This window comes from Hemiscyllium ocellatum, chromosome 5 (genome assembly GCF_020745735.1).
Source record: "Hemiscyllium ocellatum isolate sHemOce1 chromosome 5, sHemOce1.pat.X.cur, whole genome shotgun sequence".
Classification (NCBI taxonomy): Eukaryota; Metazoa; Chordata; class Chondrichthyes; order Orectolobiformes; family Hemiscylliidae; genus Hemiscyllium; species Hemiscyllium ocellatum.
The window spans coordinates 127614422-127638056 of record NC_083405.1 but is presented as its reverse complement, the minus strand read 5'-3'; the positions used below and the strand labels follow the sequence as shown (position 1 = coordinate 127638056).

At 41.6% G+C, this 23635-nt stretch overlaps 1 protein-coding gene across 1 annotated transcript in view; it reads left to right on the top strand.

Annotated features, from left to right (window-relative positions):
* The window catches only part of xylb (xylulokinase homolog (H. influenzae)), a 284901-nt gene that overhangs the window by 67884 nt on the left and 193382 nt on the right, over positions 1-23635 (top strand). Inside the window, exons 14-15 of the mRNA XM_060825642.1 lie at positions 3828-3901; positions 7215-7311. Of these exons, the coding sequence (XP_060681625.1) occupies positions 3828-3901; positions 7215-7311 (171 nt within the window). The remainder of the gene's footprint in view (positions 1-3827; positions 3902-7214; positions 7312-23635) is intronic.

The window sequence follows — 23635 nt, the reverse complement described above, 5'->3', positions numbered from 1 at the left end:
GTCATGCCTCACTGCATCATAATTTCCCTGCCCCCAGCTATAGCTCTTGCCCTGCGGCGCACGATTATCCCTCTCCATCACTAAAGTAAAAGTCACCGAGTTGTGGTCACTGTCCCCGAAGTGCTCACCTACCTCCAAGTCTAACACCTGGCCTGGTTCATTACCTAGAACCAAATCCAATATAGCCTCCCCTCTTGTTGGCCTGTCGACATATTGTGTCAGGAAACCCTCCTGCACACATTGTACAAACACCGACCCATCTAATGAACTCGAGCTATATCTCTCCCAGTCAATATCTGGGAAGTTAAAGTCCCCCATAACAACCACCCTGCTACCTTCACTCTTTTCCTGAATCATCCTCGCAATATTATCCTCTACTTCTCTAGGACTATTAGGAGGCCTGTAGAAAACACCTAACAGGGTGACCTCACCTTTCCTATTTCTAACCTCAGCCCAAACTACCTCAGATGGCAAGTCCTCTTCCATCGTCCATTCCACTGCTGTGATACTGTCTTTGACAAGTAATGCCACGCCTCCCCCTTTTTTACCCCCATGTCTGATCCTACTAAAACATTTGAACCCTGGAACGTGCAACAGCCATTCTTGTCCCTGTTCTACCCACGTCTCTGTAATGGCCACAACATCGAAGTCCCAGGTACCAACCCACGCTGCAAGTTCACCTACCTTATTCCTTATACTTCTGGCATTGAAGTATACACACTTCAATCCACCTTTCTGGTTACAGGCACCCTCCTTAGAGATCGCTGCATTATTCCTAACCTCCCTACACTCAAGGTCCTGTACCCTAAAGCTACAGTCCTGGTTCCCATGCCCCCGCGGAGTTAGTTTAAACCCTCCCAAAGAGCACTAGCAAACCTCCCCCCAAGGATACTGGTGCCCCTCAGGTTCAAGTGTAGACCATCCTTTTTATAGAGGTCCCACCTTCCCCAGAAAGGACCCCAGTTATCCAGAAACCGGAATCCCTCCCTCCTGCACCATCCCTGTAGCCACGCATTTAACTGCTCTCTCTCCCTGTTCCTCGACTCTCTATCACGTGGCACGGGTAACAAACCAGAGACTACAACTCTGTCTGTCTTATGGAAAGTCAAACATTTGAATGAGACGTAGTAGAGAGGTTCAACGAATCTGATGTTTTGGGCAATTAGCAATGGGTGACGGTGTTCAACTGTGTACTAATAGCATTAATATAGAAACAAACCCAATTTCCTCAGGTGAAGTTGTTATGGGGTTACATATAGAAGAGAATGGCAGAGGACTAAGGTTAGTCCAGAGTAACAGTATGATACTCATCATACTGTATGATCCAGTCATGATACTCTGCTTACGAATAGATTGTTAAGAATTGTCAAGTTGAGCTAGGTGGTGGAAGAGAGATCTTGAAGAAGGATAATGTAGTTGATCACATAATTCTAGAGAGAGTTTAACAAAAATGAGTGAGTAAAATGCACTGTGGTCACATTCACTGAAGATGTCATTTGAAGCCAGTTTTTAAATAGTGAGGGAGAGAAGGAATCATGTGCTCTACCAGCTGGTACTCTGATCAAAAAGGTGTTAAATGGTCAGCATTGTATTTGTGAGCACGAGATGGATCTCATGGACATACTAAATATAGTGTGCAAGGAGAAGATGGAAGAGAAACTACAGAAGATAAATGATTTGGATGCGAGCATAAGAGGTACAGTTAGTAAGTTTGTACATTACACCAAAATTGGAGGTGTAGTAGACAGCGAAGACGGTTACCTCAGATTACACCATGATCTTGACCAGATGGGTCAATGGGCTGAGAAATGGCAGGTGGAGTTTAATTCAGATAAATGCGAGGTGCTGCATTTTGGGAAAACAAATCTCAGCAGGACTTATACATTTAATGGTAAGGTCCTAGGGAGTGTTGCTGAACAAAGAGACGTTGGAGTGCAGGTTCATCGCTCCTTGAAAGCGGAGTCACAGGTAGATAGGATAGTGAAGGTGGCGTTTGGTATGTTTTCCTTTATTGGTCAGAGTATTGAGTACAGGAGTTGGGAGGTCATGTTGTGGCTGTACAGGACATTGGTTAGGACACTGTTGGAATATTGTGTGCAATTCTGGTCTCCTTCCTGTTGGAAAGATGTTGTGAAACTTGAAAAGGTTCAGAAAAGATTTACAAGGATGTTGCCAGGGTTGGAGGATCTGAGCTACAGGGAGAAGCTGAACAGGCTGGGGCTGTTTTCCCTGGAGCATCGGAGGCTGAGGGGTGACCTTATAGAGGTTTACAAAATTATGAAGGGCATGAAAAGGATAAATAGACAAAGTCTTTTCCCTGGGGCGGGGAGTCCAGAACTAGAGGGCAAAGGTTTAGGGTGAGAGGGTAAAGATATAAAAGGGACCTAAGGGGCAACTTTTCCATGCAGAGGGTGGTATGTGTATGGAATGAGCTGCCAGAGGATGTGGTGGAGGTTGGTACAATTGCAACATTTAATAGGCATTTGGATGGGTATATGAATAGGAAGGGTTTGGAGGGATATGGGCCGGGTGCTGGCAGGTGGGACTAGATTGGGTTGGGATATCTGGTCGGCATGGACAGGTTGGACTGAAGGGTCTGTTTCCAGACTGTACATCTCTATGATTCTATGACTCTAAGATGTCCAGGTCTAGTGAATGGGGAAAGTTTGATTTTTATGGGTGAAGAGATGTGGTCAAGGCAGATGGTCTCAATCTTATTGAGTAAGTGTCATGTTTGTTGGACAATGCTTGTCCCCATGTCCTATGCCATAGAACAAAAAATCTCTCACCTCCTGAACTATAGACAATGCTCATCATCACCTACCTATTATCACCTTTCCTGATGAAGGGCTTAAGTCTGAAACTTCGATTCTCCTGCTTCTTGCATGCTGCCTGAGCTGCTGTGCTTTTTCAGCACCACACTCTCAACTCACCTACTACAGCCAAAACCACAGAATGAACAAAATTAACCCACCCCCGCCACCTCACTTAGTGGGAGCATTGAGTGGGAAGGTTGATGAGGATGCTACAGTTAAAGTTGCTGCTTGGAGAGAGGCAATGATGAACAATGGACTTTTGGAGAATTTTGAAAGGGACACTGTAGTTAATTGTAGGCTTATCTAATTGGGATTTAAGGCAGAGGTTGCAGCAAGAGAGTAGGAAGGCAGAGGCCTAGTGATGAGTCTGAATAAAGAACCCTCACAATTAATAAAGCAGAAGGAAGGGTAAGCGATAAAACATTTGTCCCTTTGTTAAGTGATTTGGTTCTTCGATTTATTTAAGTTGCCCTGCTGTACTAGGTTAATTACCATTTTCAAAGTAAGTTGCAAGTGTGGGATTCCAGTTCACCAAAATATTTGATTTCCTCCTAATGGAGCAATTAGATTAGATTACTTACAGTGTGGAAACAGGTCCTTCGGCCCAACAAGTCCACACTGACTCGCCAAAGCGCAACCAACCCAGACCCATTCCCCTACACCTAACAGTACAGGAAATTTAGCATGGCCAATCCAACTAACCTGCACATTTTTGGACTGTGGGAGGAAACCGGAGCACCCGGAGGAAACCCACGCAGACACGGGGAGAATGTGCAAACTCCACACAGTCAGTCGCCTGAGGCAGGAAATGAACCCGGGTCTCTAGCGCTGTGAGGCAACAGTGCTAACCACTGTGCCACCGTGCCACCCAGAATGTATCTAGGCAGGAGAAGAAATGCTAGAGAAGCCCAGTGCAGGATTTATCCATATCTCCCTAATCAATATTAAATGATTGAGTTTTAATTGAAGATGTTTCCTTATTATTTATATGTTGTGTTTTTGTTTTTCAAGGATTTTATTTTGATGTGATGGAGATCACCCCAGCTGTAGTAGGTATTCATCGATTCAATGCCAAAAACTGTAGAGTAAGTATGATCAAAATAGATTTTAATTTGTCTTAGACTTTAACATATATGCTGTACTGTTGAAAACAATATGCAAGAGAAAATGCAATAGGCCATCCAGAGTACCTCTCAACAATAAAGCTACTAGCTGAGAGTCCAAAGTGACTGGCTGCGTCGGCTACATAAAGTTATTTTCCAAAATGGTTTCTGACGTTCATTAATTCATTAGAGCTATTCGAGTGGAAACTTGTTCACTATTGTCAAAGTTTGACTATCTATTTAATAATAAATTGAAAATGCAAGGTCCTGTAGATTTAATATATTTAGAAGAGATGCAGTTGTGTGTTGATTTCAGTTTTTGTATAATTTGCAAGAATGGTAGGATCATATTTCTGTGGATGATCAAGTGTACAGAAGTGACCTGAAGCACCACTAACTTAGCAACATCGCAAAAGTAGGTCAATCAGCCCCTCAGGCAGGCTCTGCCATTCTCGATCATGGCTCACCATTCACCCCTATGCTCTGTTACTATGCTAGTCCCATATCCTTCAATTTCATCAGTAACTAGAAACCAGTCTTGAAGTTAACTCTCCATCCTCTGAGTGAAGACATTCCTCTTCATTTCCATCCTAAATGGTTTTCCTTTTATTCTGAGACTGTGCCCCTAGGTTCGAAACTCCCATAGCCAGTTGATCATTTTGGAAGAGAGAACAAAAGACAAATATCATTTAAACGGAGAAAAGCTGCAATACAAAGGGACTTGAGGGTACTTGTACATGAAAGACAGAAAGCTAGCACATAGATAAGCAGGCAGGCTAATGGAATGCTGACCCTTATTTTAAGGGGGTTGGAGTATAAGAATAGGGAAGTTTTACTGCAACTGTATAAGGTGCTGCTGAGACCATGTGAAGTATTGTGAGAGGTTTTGGTCCCCTTGTTTATGGAAAAGTATAATTTAATAGAAGACAGTTCAGAGAAGGTTCACTAGGACGATCCCAGATATGGAGGGATTGTCTTACCAGCAAAGGCTAAACAGGTTGAGACTCCACTCACAGGAGTTTAGAAGAATGAAAGAAGACCTCATTGAAACATATAGGGTTCTTAAGGACTTTGCAGGGTGAGAGGATGTTCCCCCTCATCTGAGAGTCTAGGACCAGAGTGTACAATCTCAGATTAAAGAGTGTCAATTTAAGACTGGGATGAGGAGGAATTTCTTCTCTCGGATGGTTGAGAGTCTTTGGAACTCCTTGCCACAGAGAGGTGTGAGGGTGGAATCTTTGTGCATATTTAAGGCTAAGTTAGACAGAGTGTTGATTAGTCAGGAAGTCAAGGATGACGAGGAAATTGCAGGAAAGTGGACATGAGGAATGTCAGATCAGCCATGATTCTATTGAATGTCGAATAGGTTCAAGGGGCCACATGACCTACTCCAGTTCCTATTTCTTATGGTCTTGTGGGAACAATCCTTTCTACATCTACACTGTATATCACTTTAGGATTTTTTAAAGTTTCTGTAAAATTGCCTGTCATTCTTCTAAACTTGAAAGAATACAGTCCTAGTTTCCTTAATCTTTCCTCATTGGACAGTCCCAGGAATTGGTCAAATGAACCTCATTTGCATCCAGCCATGACAAGTGTATTTTTTTCTTGGTAAGGAGACCAGAAATGCACACAATACTCCATGTGGAATCTCATCAGTACTCTATACAATTGAAGCAAGACTTATTTGCTCCTGTACTCAAATCTTCTTCTGAAATGCTTTTTACCTTCTAAATTGCTTGCTGCACCTGCATGTTAAATTTCAGCGCTTTATGAGCAAGGACACGTAGGTCCTTTTGGACATCAACACTTTCAAAAGTCCCACCACTTAAGAAATACTTTGTACCTTTACTCTTCCTATTAAGGTGGATAATACTACACTTAACCACATCGTAATCAATCAGCCACGTTCTTATCCATTCACTCAGACTGTCTAAATCCACTAAAGCCTTTTGCATTTTCTGTGCAGATCAAATTGTCACCAAAGTTTGTATCATCTGCAAACTTGAAACTATTACAACTGTGCCGCCCCCCCCGCCCCCCCCCCGCCAACCAATCATCCAAACTATTGATATGACTTGTGAACAGCCAGGGCATAGGAACTGATTCTTGCCGTACCTGACTCATCCCACCGTCCACCTGAAAATGATTCATTTATTCCCACTCTCTGCTTTCTGTCTGATAAATAATCCTCAATCCATGCTAGCGTATTACCCCAGGACCAGGCATTTTAACTTTGTTTACTAACCTCTTGTGTGAGACTTCATGGAAAGATTTCTGAAAAATCCAAATAAACCACATCAATTGGTTTCACCTTGCTGCCTCTGCTCATAATATCCTCAATAGGGTATTAGATTTGTGAAACATGATTTCCCATTCTTAAATCCGCATTATGTGAGAGGAGAACCAGAGATAGTCTGGGAGGTGATGGTCTAGTGGTATTGTCACTAGATTATTAATCCGGAAACTCATTGCTGATGGAGGAAATTGAATTCAATAAAAAAAAATCTGCTCAGGGTTATTCAGCAGCTGGGTTAAATGTAATCAAAAAGTAAAGAGTGGTATCATGGGAAAGCTGTAAGTGCATTGGTTTGTGAGAAGCTGAAATTAGTTAAAATAGCTTAAAATTTAAAAGCAACTTACCAATTATAATGAAGTAATTACTTGACTTTGAGCAAGGAACGCTACCAAAAACGATGTAAGGAAAGAAATTAAAAAAGCAGGACTCTACACAATGTCATCTCAGGATTAGTTCCAGTGCTAGTGAGTTTAAGATTATAAGAGGAGGATTAATTGATTGAACATAAACCCTTCCAGATCTGCTGAGTTTCTCCAGCAATTTCGGTTTTTTATTTGTAACAAGACTTCCCTATTTTAAATTCCAACCAACCTAGCTTTAAAGGAAAACTTCAATTTGCTTTCTTCATTACTGGCTGCAGCTGTATTGTAATTGTTTGAATTTCATGCACAAGAACATCCGAATCCCAGTGTCCTATACTTTTTGTTTGGCGTTCTCTCTCCATTTTAAGGGAAAGTCAACCTTTTGATTCGTCCTCACCCTAAATTGCATGACCTCACCCTTCCCTACATTAATCCTCAACCCATGCCATCCTCTCAGCTCCTACCTTATACAATCAACTTTTATGTGGCATCTTATCAGATCCGATTTGGAAATCCAAGTACACTACATCAACCACTTTGCTTTTATCAATGCTGCTTTGTATATCTTTTAAGAATTATGACAAATTATTCAAAAATTTCCCTTTCAAATGGTTTTACTCTTTGTCCATTGTAGGTTTCAGAGTTTCCAAATGATGTGGAGGTCCGGGCAGTGATAGAGGGACAGATGCTGGCTAAAAGGGCATATGCTGAGAAGCTGGGCTTCAAAGCCTGTAAGTAACAATGATATAAGATGACCAAGAGCTCCATGTTTATTTAAAAGTTTTCATAAACTTTGCAAGCAGCCAGAACACGCCTGTCTGTCACAAAAACAATTAGCTGGCAAGATTCAGCAGGTCTGGCAGTATCTGTGGGGGAAAAGCAGAGTTAATGTTTCAAGTCTGGCAGCTGTTCATCTGAGCTGATAACAGCTAGGAAAAGGTGATATTTATGATTAGATTACTTAGTGTGGAAACAGGCCCTTTGGCCCAACAAGTCAACACCAACCCTCTGAACAGCAACCCAGCCAGACCCATTCCCCACATTTACTCCTTGACCTAACACTACATGAAATTTAGTACAGCCAATTCACTTAACCTGCACATCTTTGGACTGTGGGAGGAAACCAGAGCAAACCCACGCAGACACAGAGAGAATGTGCAAACTCCACACAGACAGCTCCCCAAGGTGGGAATTGAACCCGGTTCTCTGGCGCTGTGAGGCAGCAGTGCTAGCCACTGTGCTACTGTGCCGCCCTGTTGAAGATGAAGTTGTGGGGAGCTTGGGTGTGGGGAGGGGGTTGGGGCCGGTGGTGAGTGGGGGAAGAGGTCAGTGGATAGGTGATGATGGAACCCAGACAGAGAGAGAGTGATATGAAAGAGGTATGCTGGTGAGGGGGTTATTGCTTGGGGCACTCCGTTTCTGCCTGGAAAGAAGGCCTGAACCATTCCTATCCAACACCTGCCTGGCTGAGCTCATCCTCATTTGAACAACTTCTCCTTTAAGAACTCTCACTTTCTTCAGATTAAAGGTATGGCCATGAGTATCCACGTGGGGCTCAGTTATGCATTCCACCTTTTCCTAGCTGCTATTAGTTCTGATAAAGAGTCACCAGACTCGAAACATTAACTCAGCTTTCTCCCTACATATGATGCCAGACCAGCTGAGTTTCGCCAGCAACTTCTGTTTGGTTTCAGATCTTCAGTGTCCTTGGTTCTTTGTTTTGTTACATCTGTTTGTTAGCCCTGCCTGAGTCATCTGAATTGTCTTAGCTTGGTGTGGTTGAACCAGAACTGTGTTAAACACCTCAATGCATAGTTTCTAAAATGAGATTGATTTGTGCTTCTGGGCTTTTGATCAGTGGAGGGCAGAATATTGTCTCGGACATTGTGGAAACCTTATGCTTTGTTAGTGTGGAATATTTATTGTTCATCTGAACAGACTTGGCCTAAAGTTGATTTGATGATATTTAGAAAGGTAGAGAATCTTAAACCTTGGATAAAAATTAACCTGACTTACAGTGTAATAATATCTTTTATGTTGCAATGAAGTTTATAAAGCTATTCCACTTATTAATTTACTGGCCAAGACTTTCTGACCCAAGTGTTGATATTTTGGAAAATTTCCAACTGAGGCTGCAAACAAAAGGGATGTGTTAATTGTATTGTATGCGATTGAGTGAAGAGTTGATAATGCAATATTTTCTGTCCTACGCACTTTGAGAATTGGTTGCAGGGCCTGCCTGTTGGGCTTAGGTGTCCAGAGTGCAGTGGTTAGTGGAAGGTGGCCACAAGATCAGTGTACAGCTAGTTGTCAAGGGAGTGCAGCTTTACACATACCATGACAGGTCAGTGTCCAGATTTTTTTGCAAACAAAAAGCATTATTTTACACGAAGCATGGGAGTAAAGGCTGGCTGTCATTGCTCCCACTGGAGCAGATCCCCAGTAAAGTGGGAACAAGCATTAAGAAAGCTGTTAACTCATCCACGTTCCTCATCATTAATCTGCACTCAAGGGGAAGTTCATCAGATCATGGTCCTTTTTGGCTGAAGTAAGCAATAGCTGAAGATAGTGGATCCTGTATGGTGTAATTTCAACCAATTTCTATTCCACCATAATAATTGCTAAATAAAGCCATTGAACTAGCACTTATAATCACACATTTGCAATGACATAATTCTTTCTAAAATCATTAGTTGTATTATATTCCACAAAATTCTTTTATCTTTTTTATTACAAGTTGGACCAGGGAAACATGGGTCTCCTCTTATCTTGTCAGCAGAAAATTTCATAATCTGGATTTTAAACAATTCCTGTTTTGAACAAGAGTTTAAACACAGCTAAAAGGAAACAGGAGGTTGAAGTGTCCCATTTTGCACTTATCAGAACTAGGATGCAAGAAATAGATCTGAAGAAAGGGACATCATTTTAGACAGCATGAGAAGAGGATACTGATCGGTTGGATCATCATTCATTTAGAGATGCAGCAACAACAGTTACCTATCAATCTTAATTCTCAGGGCAGGCAGATGGATTCTGTTTGGCCAGGGTGGTGCCATGAATCGGCTGTCCCCATAACCCATTTTTTTGAACGAATACAACATGTATACATTACACAGCATCCTATGTATTTACATCTAAAGCTTCTAGCACATGCAAATCCATCACACTGCAAGCTGACTAACGATCTTGAATTGGTTCTGATGTAACGATTATCACAGCCAGGATTGTTTGGTAAATGGTTTCCAATGGAAGAACCTCTCCCAATTGTGGATATACTTTTCTGACACTTATACGTGTGGGGTGGTTGAGGCATGCTGCCTCCTTTGATCAGAACAAGTTGTTGGATATGGTCCACTAGTCATAAGGACAGGTGGCTTACATATCTGGCATCACAGTGGCACTGAAATTTGTATATTATTATTTATTTATGTCATAGGCAAAATATGTTTTGATCTGACACAGCATCCTGTTAATGGAGAAAACCACTAATGGATTTACTGCATAAAAACAGTGTGGGTCAGCTAGCTGAACCTGTTGTTCCAATTTTTGAGTACCCATCCTGGGTACTCTGCAGTAGACTGGGTACTGCTTAAGGCCAAAGGTAGTGGGCATAGGCCCTTCTTGAATCTTGAGTGACGATTTGATCAGAGTTTTGTTATCGTGCAGGAGAGTTTTGATATGACGTATCTCAATATTAAGGTTACACTTTGGGCTGGTGGCTAGGACGTTGTCAACTGTGGATTCAAATTCGCAAATGTGTCATTTACACATCAAAAGTAGCCATGCGGTAGGAGTTTTGTGGTCTTTCCATCGAAGATGTGTATCGTGTGGTATCCAAACAAACATATTAGCAAGGGCTGGTTGTAAAGGGAATCCCAAAGCATTGCCATCTATTTGAGCACTCATGGTGTCTTGAAGCTGACCAGCAGTAACCTGCACAGCAGCTGCCTTTGCTGTCTGTTTTCAAGAATCTCTAGACTTTGGAATTCATGTAAAAGGCATCTGGACGGGTACATGAATACCACGGGTTAAGAGGGATACAAGCTAAATGCTTGCAAATGGGATTGTATTAATTTCGGATATCTAGTCAGCATGAAGGAGTTGGACCAAAGGCTCTACTTCCTTGTTGTATATCTCTAAACCCATAGCACAAGTTGCAAAGTTCATGAGTTTGATGAATGCAGATTCAGACAAGATGGCTCATCTGGATTGCAATGATTTAGTGACATCGTACAAATTACACCTTAAAGGAGCATGTTGGTGAAAAAAGTGAAAATTTCTAAAGACCACATGAATATATTATTGTTCTCAATGTGTAGGTTTTGTATGGTCTTAATGAATGTGGAATCTTTCAAAGTGTATGGGGAAAAGCTTAACCTCATTTAGAGCTAGTTATATCAACTCAAACAACCACTTAGCTAATTCACGTTGTGCAGACTCAATCATAGAAAAAAGGTGTGAAGTTGTTTTATTCACTCATGGCATTTGGAATTCTCTAGCTGGGTCAGTATTTATTGTCCACCCCTAGTTGCCACTGAGAGAGTGGTGGTGAGCTGCTACCTTGAAATGCTGCAATCTATTTGGTGTAGTTATATTCACAGTGTCTTTAGAGGGACACTCAGGATTTTGACCCAAAAAAACTGAAGGAATGGCAATATATTTCCAAATCTGGATGACGAATGACGGGGAACGTTCAGGTGGTGGTGTTCCCATGTATCTGCTGCCCTTTTCCTTTGAGGTAGCAGTCATGGGTTTGGAATATGCTGTCAAAGTAATCTTGGTGAATCCATGTATCTTGTAGATGTTACACTGCTGCTGCTGAGCATCAGTGGTAGGGAGAGTTAATGTTTGTGGTGCCAATCAAATAGGCTCCTTTGTTCTGGATGGTGTCAAGTTTCTTGAGTGTTGTAGGAGTTGCACTCATCCAAACAATTAGCAAGTATTCCATCGTACTCCTGACTTGTTCCTTGTAGATGGTCTGTGGGGAGACAGGATATGAATTACTCACTGCAGGATTTATAGCATCTAACCTACTTTTGTAGTAAGTATTAATAAAACATAGTTACCACTTGCAGGGTTTAAACAAATACATTTTTTGCTTCAGCAAGATCATAGAAATAGTGCGGACAGGCAGGTTTACAAATATCAATGAAATACTTTGAGGGGTTAGTAATGACACACATCACCTCCAGCCTCCCAGATTGCCTTGATCTGCCCACTGTCACAATAGGGTCACGGCAGACACCATCTCCCTGGCCTCACATTCATCCTTGGAACATCTGGATAACAAGGACACTTATGATTTGGAGATGCCGGTGAATCAGCAGAAATAAAAGAAAACCAAAAGATAAGAAAGATGTCCAGAATTTGAAGTCCAAGTCTTATCTCCAAAAAGGTGTTTTGAACCACTCATGCAGGCACTTGGGTGTAGCCACACCCCGAAATCTTGGTCAGCCTGCAAGTCTTTCATCGATTGCAGCAAGGAGTTGTGTTCTTGCCACCGTCACCTTCGATTGCTGGAGGACTTTGTCACCAGCCCCAAACATCCGGAGAATGTCCTTTTTGTCATCTCCAATTGCTGGAGAGGCCACATTAATTAAAATTAATAAACCATCAAAATGTGATGGATACTCAAAAAAAAACTAAGTAACATGGGATGAATACAATTATTCCAGTCAGGACACAGAAATGCAATAGCTTCAGTCTACCACAAGGGTGCAGTGAAAGACCATTAAGGCTTCAATCTATTTATACCATCCAAAGCAGTTCAGTTTCTTTCTTTGTCAGCATGTCAGCTTAATAATCTGACATCTTGTATAAATGTTTGGTTATTGTGTGTGTAAATACAAGCTCAACTGTTTGTATGTTTCTGTTACAAAAATCGAAGTACAACTTGTAGTCAAAGGATCCCTAGTATGCATTTAGGATGGACAGGGAGCCATTCTCTTTAGTTCCCATCACAATTTATTGTTCCTGAATCATAGATTCTATTCCTTCTTCTGGCTACTATTGCAGATGAAGCTGACTACATCCAACCTTAGTGTCCTATTTGATGCTTAGTTAGCTCTGTGACTATATCCTCACTATTAGTACCAAGATCAGTCTATGTCCACCATCTAATCCTGCTCAGTTCCACCACAACTCAGCCCATCAGCTGCTGAAATCCCTATCAGTGGATTTGTTAATTTTATAATTGAACTATTTGAATGCCGTTCTGACCAGACTCTGGTCTTCCACTCTGTAAAAACTGAAGCTAATCGCAAATGCCGTAGCTCATACCCTAACTCTCAAAAACCTCCTTAATGAATAAACTCTGTTCTCGCTGAGCTACCTTGGTTCCTCAACAACTTAATTTTAGAATTCTCATCCTCATGTCAAGTCCCTGCAGGCTTATTTTCCATTTATAACCTCTATAATATCCTTCAGTTCAGCCTTAAACCTTCCACAAATTGTGAAACTTGAAAGGGTTCAGAAAAGATTTAAAGGATGTGGCCAGAGTTGGAGGGTTTGAGCTGTAGGCAGAGGCTGAACAGGCTGGGGCTGTTTTCCTTGTCACATTGGAAGCTGAGGGGTGACCTTATAGAGGTTTATAAAATCATGAGGGGCATGGATAACATATACAGACAAGGTCTTTTCCCTGAGGTGGAGGAGTCCAGAACCACAGGGCATAGGTTCAGTGTGAGAAGGGAAAGATACGAAAGAGACTGAAGGGGCAACCTTTTCACACGTGTATGGTCAATGTATGGAATGAGCTGTCAGAAGAAGTGGTGGAGGCTAGTAGAGTTACAATATCTAAAAGGCATCTGGATGGGTATATAATAGGACGGGTTTGGTGGGATATGGGTTGGGTGCTGGCAGGTGGGACTAGATTGGGATGGGATATCTGGCAGCATGGACGAGTTGGACCGTAGGTTCTGATTCCATTCTACAAATCTCTGTGACCCTAATTCTTCATTCTTCCCATTTTGACCTTTGTACTTCTCCACTTTTGTTCACCTCATCATTGGTGACTGGGCCTTCAGCTGACCAATCTATAAGCTGTGGAGTTGACTTCCTATTCCTCTCTGCTGCTACCACCTCCATTTCTTTTCTCCTTTAAGACCCTCTTTAAAACTAACTTATAGAACTTTAGTTAGGCCACATGTAGGCCACAAGCAAGGTTGGATAAACTGGGTTTGCTTTCACTGGAGTGCAGGAGATTGAGGGTGACCTGATAGAAGTTTATAAGGTTATGAATGACATGGATAGAGTGGAAAGTATGATGCTTTTTCCCAGGATGGAGGGGTCAATTACTAGAGGTTACAGGTTCAAGATGTGGTAGGGGTGGAGTTGGGGAGTTTAAAAGAGATGTGCGAGGCAAGTTTATCTCACAAAATGTGGTGAGTGCCTAGAATGTGCTACTACACAAGGTGGTGGAAGCAGATACAGTAGCAGCATTCAAGAGCATCTGGATGAATACATGAATAGGAAGCGAATAGAGGGATACGGACCCTGCAAGTGAAGACAGTTTGAGTATGGAAAGGCAAAATGTGTCGGTGCAGGCTTGGAGGGCTGAAGACCCTGTTCCTATGCTATATTAATATGTGGTCTTTGGGATTTGTCGTTCTTTACCTTCGGCCAAGCTTTTGGTCCATTGCCTTAATGTGTCCTTCTTTGACTTGGTGCCATTTTTCACTAATTGTATTCTCATAGGAAGATTTTCTATGTTAGAGGTGCTGTGAAAATGCATGATGGTTTTAAAATCCAGTACAAGACAATACTTGTGCATAATTCATTATGTTTAATCAACGTGGAAGCTTGTAGCCTATAATAAAGCTCAATATTTCTTCTATACATCACAACTTATCCTTTTTTTTGATCTCTTATGATGCTGACTGTGATAGTAAGGAATGAGAAGGAGTTGTGGCGGGCCGTGGTATTATCAGAAGTTACCTGGCTGGCATTTGCATTGCACCTGGCGGTTAGGAGTCATGTATTAATGTTTTTGACTAATGTATGAACTCTGAGAAGTGAAAATATTGCTAAATTTGAAAGATGGAAATCAATATGACATTGAGGTACGCACAGCTTTCAGAAAGCCACAGTGGGCTGAAAGCTGATGGTTTAATGCTGTATGTTAAGTATACCTGGGAGGTAAAAGGCATCGATTGTAAGGAAAATGGAAAACTTCAAGATGATCTAGAGTGTAGAAAAATTAAAGGTAGCTCCAGGGATATGTTGTAGACCACAAAGTCTATAACAAGACCATAAAGAGAGCAGTTTGCAATATAGAAGGATGGAAAATGTATGTTTTATGAGAATAAATAATTTAGCTTAATAGTAGACTTCAACTAACCTTATATAAACAGACCACACCCAAATGTTTTTCTTTCAAGAGTTGCTGAATATAATGCATGACTGCTTGCTGATTCAGTATGTGAAGGAAGCTACGCAGAAAAGCCTTTTTAAAAAGAAAATTGTTCGTGGGATGCAGGTGTCATATTGCCAATTGCTAATTGTCTGGAGGGTAGTTAAGTGTCAGCCACATTTCTGTGTGTCTGGAGGCACATGTAGGTCAGATCAAGTAAAGATGGCAGATTCCCTTCGCTTAATAGCATGAGTGAATCAGATGGGATTTTAACAACAATTGGGCGTGGTCACTAGGTGACCACTAGGCCTTGTTATTCCAAATTTTTTTTGAGCTCAAATTTCTTCATCGGCCATAGTACTGTCCCCAGGCCATTAGAGCCTGGGGTTCTGGATTACAGTCTAGTGACGCTATTTAATCACTTTCCCAAAATTTGGGGTTTGATAAAGACACAATTGCACATGAAATAGTAGCTAAAGCCTTGGAGGACAGTAACCACGGACTAGATTAAGACATCAAACTTCACATCATTTGATTTCCTGCTCCTGTATTCCAGTCATGTGGCCAACCCTATCCTGGATTATGTCAAGCTTTGTGAACACTTGGAGTTACGCTTAGCCAGGCAAATGGAGAGCATTCCATCACACTAATGATTTGCGCTTTAAGGCAGACCTTGGTGAATCAGGAAATAACCTTTTCTAGTAACCACTGTATTTAGGTAGCTGGTGCAAGAAATGTTCGGAACATTATGCAATTATCAGTAAACATCTCCACTTTTGCCCTTATGACGGAGTGACGGTCATTGAAGATAGAAATGAGATAATCGGTCTCCAACAATAATAGCCATCTTCCTTTGTGCTAGTTATTCCAAATGGTGCAGAGTTTCCCCCGATTCTCACTGCCTTCAGTTTTGCAGAATGCCCCATTTCTTAATGCCACATTTGGCCAAATGTTGTCAAAGTCACGTCATTCTCACCTCTGGGGACATGCAAAACAAGCAGCTAATTTAATAAAATTCTTGGAATAGAAGTTAATATTACTCCCACTGCCTTTTCAAAGTTGTAGTCATAGAAATTCTGTGAATGTCTGTGTTTTGTAATCAAGTTTGTTTGTTCACTGCACCAAAGGGATGCCTAAGAAAGAAGAGAGAGGGAAACCAGGGAACTAAGAACTAACTAATGACTAAGCTCGCCTAACATCTGTTTTCAGAATTAGTTACAATCTGTAAGAAAGGAAAGGATTCTGAACATCTTGAAAAAATTCAGCTGATCCATAAGTATTTCTGAAAGTTACATTATGCCTGATGAACCTGATCGAAATTTTTGAAGAGATGGCTAAAGTACTGGACCAGGAACAGTCATGAACGTTATTAATATGGACTTCTGTAAGTTGTTTCCTAAGTTCCTCCATGAAAGAATGTTTCACAGACTTGAACTATTGACCCGGCTAGGAAATTGGTTGAGTCATTTTTTTATTGGATTAGATTACTTACAGTGTGGAAACAGGCCCTTCAGCCCAACAAGTCCACACCGACCCACCGAAGCGCAACCCACCCAGACCCATTCCCCTACACTTACCCCTTCACTTAACACTATGGGCAATTTAGCATGGCCAATTCACCTAACACAGACAGAGAGTAGAGCTAAAGGGCAGATGTTCTCATTGGAAAATGTAGGAGAAGGAAACAGAGCAGTGAAAAGTTGATGGACTGGATGCGGTTACCTTATATGAAATCTTTAAGGGTAGCAGAGGATAGACAGAGGTTGATTTGATTTATTGCTACCTTTCTTGAAGCATCGGAGGCGAAGGGGTGACCATGTAGAGGCTTTTAACATCACGAGGGGCTCAGATAGGGTAAAAAGACATGGTCTACCTGTGGCAGGGGAGTGCAAAATTAGAGGGCATAAGTTTAAAGTGAGAGGAGAAAGATTTAAAAGAGATCTAAGGGGCAATTTTTCACGTAGAGGGTGGTGAGTGTATGGAATGACCTGCCAGAGGAGGTGGCGGAGGCTGGTACAATTACAAAGTTTAAAAGGCATCTGGATGAGGATATGAATAGAAGGGTTTAGAGGGATATGAGCCAAATGATTGCAAATGGGACTCGATTTATTTAGGATATTTGATCAACATGAACGAGTTGGACTGAAGAGTCTGTTTCTGTGCTGTATATCTCTATGACTGTATGTACTAAGATATAGTGAAACGTGTTCTTTTGCGTGCTATGAAGGCAGATTGTGCCATACAAAGTGCGTTAGGGTGACAGAACAGAGTTCCTGTACTGCATGCAAAACAAAGCTTTTCACTATACTTTGGTACATGTGACAATAATAAATCAAATCAGAATACAGTGTTACAGCTATAGAGAAGGTGCAGAGAGAGAGATCAGAGTTAACATTTGAGAAGTCCACTCAGAAGTCTGATAACTGCGAGCAAGAAGCTGTTCTTGAATCTGTCCGTACGTGTATTCAAACTTTTATATCTTCTGCCCAACCGAAGAGGGTGGAAGAGAGTATAACTGGGATGGGAGGAGTCCATCAAAAGTGCAGACAGGTGGATTAGTTTAATTTGGGAACATGATGTGGGCTGTTTGGGCTAATGGTTCTGTTTCCATGCTGTGTGACTCAATGACTCTATAATAGTGGTAGAACAATTGATTATTTTAGAAATCTGCCAAAATCAGGTTTAATAACTAGATATTAAAGGAAATGTTGCAAATCAGGAATATGAAGTTAAGTTGCAGAACTGTCTCAATGGACAAAATGGCTTGCTTTGGTTCCAATAGTACTAATCTTGGACAAAAAACAACTTTGCAAAACAATGATCAGAGTCTTCTAAAAAAAATATACCAAACTGTGCCTAGTTGGAGATCAAGGTCCATATCAGTCTGGATCCAAACTATCTGGTGAGACAGAGTTTATAGACTGCCCAGTCTTACAGCTCTTTCCACCCCCAGTGACACAGGTACTCCCTATTAATGTGCGCTTAGATAAGTAATGGCCACCACCATCTGTTTCTTCTTGACCTTTAACAAATACATTAATAAACTTGACAATGCGATTAACAAGACAATAACAGATTTTTCTCATTTTTAAATTGCAATTTTTGTAAGTCTTTACTAAACCAACCTAAAGAAATAAAATAAATAAATACAAGTTTTAATTTAACTGATCATTAACAGATCCATATACCCCGTTCTATCAAAAAATTCCAATTGTCTAAACTAAATAGAAAACAATTAAAGGAAAAAATGTCATCCATGTTCTTAACACAATATATTATATTCTCACAATGAAACAAGACCTTCCTCTTCAAATACATCTGATAATTTATTAGGAAAAACATTTCTCTTGGTAAAACGGTGAAGACTAGTCTGAAAACAGTAAATGCTGGAGTTCAGAGCAGGTCAGACAGCAGCAATAGAGAGAGAGCAAGCTAAAGTTTTGAGTCTAGATGATTGTTCATCAAAGTTGAACTGTGAAGGGGTCAGCATTTATGCTATAATTGGGGGTGGTGATGGTGGGTGTAGAGTACTGGGGGAGAAAGGATGTTGATAGTTTAGATTAAATGATCAGAATGAGAGAGTGACAGAACAATGGTGCGTCTAACTGTCAGACTTGAAAGAACAGACACCCCACGTAGATGAGAGGGGAGAGAAGACATGGTGACAGAGAACGTAACTAGTAAAACTAAAAGAAAGGGAAGGAATGATGTTAGTTCACAATCTGAAGATGTTGAACTCAATATTAAGTCCATAAGATTGTTAAGTGCCTAGTCCGAAGATGAAATGTTGTCCCTCCAGTTTGCACTGTGATTCATAGAGTCATAAAGATGTACAGCATGGAAACAGACCCTTCCATCCAACTTGTCCATGCCGACCAGATATCCCAACCCAATCTAGTCCCACTTGCCAGCACCTGGCCCATATTCCTCCAAACCCTTCCTATTCATATATCCATCAAGATGCCTTTTAAATGTTGCAATTGTACCAGCCTCCATCGCTTCCTCTGGCAGCTCATTCCATACATGCACCACCCTCTCCACGAAAAAGTTGCCCCTTAGGTCTCTTTTATATCTTTCCCCACTCATGCTAAACCTATGCCCTCTAGTTCTGGACTCCCCCACTCCAGGGAAAAGATCTTGTCGATTTACCCTATCCATGCACCTCATGATTTTATAAACCTCTATAAGGTCACCCCTCAGCCTCCGATGCTCCATGGAAAACAGCCCCAGCCTGTTCAGCCTCTCCCTATAGCTCAAATCCTCCAACCCTAGCAACATTCTTGTAAATCTTTTCTAAACCCTTTCAATTTTTGCAACATTTTTTGATTGGAAGGAGAACAGAATTGCACGCAATATTCCGACAGTGGCCTAACCAATGTCATGTACAACCACAACATGACCTTCCAACTCCTGTACTTGGTACTCTAACCAATAAAGGAAAGCATACCAAACGCCTTCTTCGCTCTCCTATCTACCTGTGACTCCACTTTCAAGGAGCTATGAACCTGCACTCCAAGGTCTCTTTGTTCAGCAACACTCCCTAGGACCTAACCATTAAGTGTATAAATCCTGCTAAGATTTGCTTTCCCAAAATGCATACCTCACATTTATCTAAATTAAACTCCATCTGCCACTTCTCAGTCCATTGGTCCATCTGATCAATATCCTGTTGTAATCTGAGGTAAACTTTTTTGTTGTTCACTACACCTCCACTTTTGGTGTCATCTGTAAACTTACTAACTGTACTTCTTATGCTCACATCCAAATCATTTATATAGATGATAAAAAGTAGTGGACTCAGCACCGATCCTTGTGGCACTCCAGTGGTCACAGGCCTCTAGTCTGAAAAATAACCCTCCACCACTACCCTCTATTTTCTATTTATGAGCCAGTTCTGTATCCCAATGGCTAGTGCTCCCTGTATTCCATGAGATCTAACCTTGCTAATCCAGTCTCCCATGGGGAACCTTGTCAAATGCCTTACTGAAGTCCATATAGATCATGTTCACCGCCCAGCCTTCAGCAGTCATTTTTGTTACTTGAGGCATGCCAAGGATAGACATGTTGATATGTGAGCAGGATGCCGTGTTAAAATAACTGGCTACGGGAATGTCAAGGTCATGCTTGTGCATGGACCAAAGGTGCTCTGCAAAGCGTTCACCCAATCTATGTTTGGTTTTTCCAATGTAGAGTAGTCCATACTGGGTTCAGCGAATACAATACACAAGATTGAAGGAGGTAGAGGTGAAATGCTGCTTCACCTGGAAAGACTGTTTAGGTCCTTGAATGGTGAGCAGGGAGGAGGTGTACTTTCTGCAGTTACATGGGAAGGTGCCGTGGGAAGGGGTGTGCCGTGTTGGTGGCCGATGAATGGACTAGAGTGTCCTTGAGGGAATGATCCCAGCGAAATACAGACAAAGACTGAGGGGAGGATATGTTTAGTGGCGGCGTTCTGCTGGAGTTGTCCAAAATGGCAGAGGATGATCCTTTGAATTTGGAGACTGGTGGGATGAAAAATGATGACAATGGGGACTCCAAAACACTGTGGAGAGTGATGAGAAGGGACAAGGACGGAAGCACGGATGATGGGTCGGATGCGGTTGAGGCCCCTGTCAACCACAGTGGGTGGGAAACCACGGTTGTGGAAGAAGCAAGCTAAATCAGCAGCGCTGTTTTGGAATGTAGTATAATCTGAACAGATGCGACATAGGCGAAGGATCTGGGAGAATGGGATGGAGTCCTTGCAGATCGTGGGGTGTGATGAGCTGTAGTGAATGTAACTAATAGAGTCATTGGCTTTGTAGTGGATGGCAGTGGGTAGTGTATTCCCTGAAAATAGAGACAGAGAGGGCAAGGAAAGGAAGGGAAGTGTCGGAAATAGACGATGTGAAAGTTATAGAGGGGTGGAAATTGGAAGCAAAACGAACAAACTTTTCAAGGTCCTGGTGGGAGCATGAAGCAACAATGAAACAGTTGTTGATGTATCAATAAAATAGTTGTAGGAGGGGGCTTGTGTAAGACTGGGACAGGGTTGAACCACATACCCCATAAAGAGGCAGGCATAACTGGGAATCTTGGGGGTATCCATATCTCCTTTGACTTGGCAGAAGTGAGATGAATTAAAGGAGAAATTGTTCAATGAAAGAATAAGGTCGGCCAGGCAGAGGAGAAAGGTGGTGGATGGAGAATGTTTAAGCCTCTGGTCAAGGAAAAAGCCAAGAGCTCGCACTCTGTCCTGCTGAGGATTGAACATATAGAGGGATTGGACCTCCATGTTGAACAGAAGGCAGTTAGGGCCAGGGAACTGGAAATTGTTAATATTGTTGGAGCATCAGAGGATTCGCAGATGCAGGGTCCGGACAAGTGGAGAGAGGTTGGAGTCAAGGTAGGAGGAAATACGCTCAGTTGGGACAGGACCAGGTTGATACAATGGGCCTTACTGGGACAGTCTGCTTTGTGGATTTTAGAAAGTATGTCAATGTGGACTGTCTGGGGTTGGGAGACCCTGAAGTCAGAGGCAGTGAGGGGGAAGATCTCCGGAGGTAGTGAGGCTGGTGACAGTCTTGCACCCTCCACACTTCACGTCAGCTGTGATGAAGAGTCATCTAGACTTGAAATGTAAGCTTGCTCTCTCTCCATGAATGCTGCCTGACCAGCTGTGATCTCCAGCATTTGTTGTTTTCAGGACAAATTCCAGCATCTGCAGTAATTCGCTCCTACGTTATATTTAATTGACTGCCACATCTCTGAGGATTGCCTACCCTGAAGAAGTTTTGCTCTTCCCTCTGACAGGAATTCCAGTTGTCTCCCCAGCACTCTACATTCCATCCAAAGTATGCTGCCTGATCCCCTGAAATCTCTAGCAATTGTTGTTTTCAGTACAGATTCCAGCATCTGCATTAATTTGCTCCTGCAGTAAAAATTGTAGACAAAGCTTTTTACTGCGCCTCGATACGTGTGTCAATAAGTTATATTCAAATTCAAATCAGTCAGTTGTTTCAACCTCTCTTATTTTCGAAATCCTCTCTTTCCAACAATTTCCTCTCTTTCCAAGGTCAATTCTCAAAGGTTTCTCTGCAGCATTTTTTATAAAATGGACATTGTTCCCAAGAGACCAATTGTTCACATAACATTTTTTGGGTTTTTTTTTCTCAGATGGCCTCCTTATACAAGATTTCCTTCAGATTTTAAACTTTTGTATTCCCATCCTGATTGATTCTACTAGTACCAAGCAGTTACTGTGTTTGACTACCCATTGTACTGTACTTGGCTTTCCAGGCCAGTTGAGAACATTCATTATTCAAGAGTATGAAAAACCCTGCCAAACTAGAATATCAGTCTGGAAGTTTGGCATATGAATCATCACTAGAGATTAATAAATTCATGTGTGGATAACACAAGGCTAGAAGCTCGAGTGCACATTTGCTTGAATTGAATTTATTTAATAGTTTATTTTTCTCAGAACCTCCTCAACCAGAGAATGTTTCAACCTGATCCTCAGTTCCAGCATGTCGTAACTGGCATTGACTTAGTCCATCTGCACAACTAGTTCAACTGACCAATCAAATACCTTAACTTATTTGTTTCTACCTTGGGTAGAGGATCTCTATGATCTGCCTGTATTTATTTGGCTGCAATTGATCTGTTCATCACAAGGTCATTTGTGATTTCTGCTTGATGTTTAAAGCTATAGTTGCAGGCTCTTGAAGCTTGACTACCAATCTTAAACTCCTTTTTGTTTACCTTTCACGCATTACTTGAGTTCTGCAGAACTTCCTAAACAAATCATCAATATGCATCATAAAAATGTCTGCTGTATTCTCTTCTTAATGCTATTAAAACATCACTGGATTTACTTACAGCTAATTGCAACATACTTTCAGCAATGATTTGGAGATGCCGGTGTTGGATTGGGGTGTACAAAGTTAAAAATCACACAACACCAGGTTATAGTCCAACAGGTTTAATTGGAAGCACACTAGCTTTTGGAGCGACGCTCCTTCATCAGGTGATTGACTATCACTGTATTCTAACAGATGAAAGGCTTAACAGACAATCAGTTTTTCAATGTATAATTTCAGTTACAACACACTGCACATTTTTGCTATAAATTCTGTGTTACGATCGAGCCCTCTACAATCACCTGATGAAGGAGCGTCGCTCCGAAAGCAAGTGTGCTTCCAATTAAACCTGTTGGACTATAACCTGGTGTTGTGTGATTTTTAACTTTGTACACCCCAGTCCAACACCGGCATCTCCAAATCACTTTTTTCTAAAGTTGCATTCTCGGGTTAGCTGTTAACAATGGTGATAGCTAGACAATATGTTGAAGGTGTTGGCCCCCTGTGTTCTTTGTCTATGACCTGATGTTTAGATTGATTCTAATCTAAAAAGTGAGATAACAGAGTTTTACATAAATTCATGCAGTTTTTGAGCTCAGAGTTCTACATGAATGTATGCAGTTTTTGAGCAAAGTGCAATGTAACTCTGCAAATACAAATTCACCCCACAAAATATATGTGTGGATGTGTCTTTGTCTGTCTGTGTGTGTGTCTGTCTGGGGTGGGGATTGTGAGTGTGTGAAAGTGTGTGTGTGTGTAGTGGGTGCAGAGTGTCTTAAGTCTGTGAGGGGTGCATGTGTGAGTGTGGGAGTGTGTGTGTCTATAAGGGTGTGTGTGGGTGTCTGTGTGCGCGTCTGTGTGTACCTG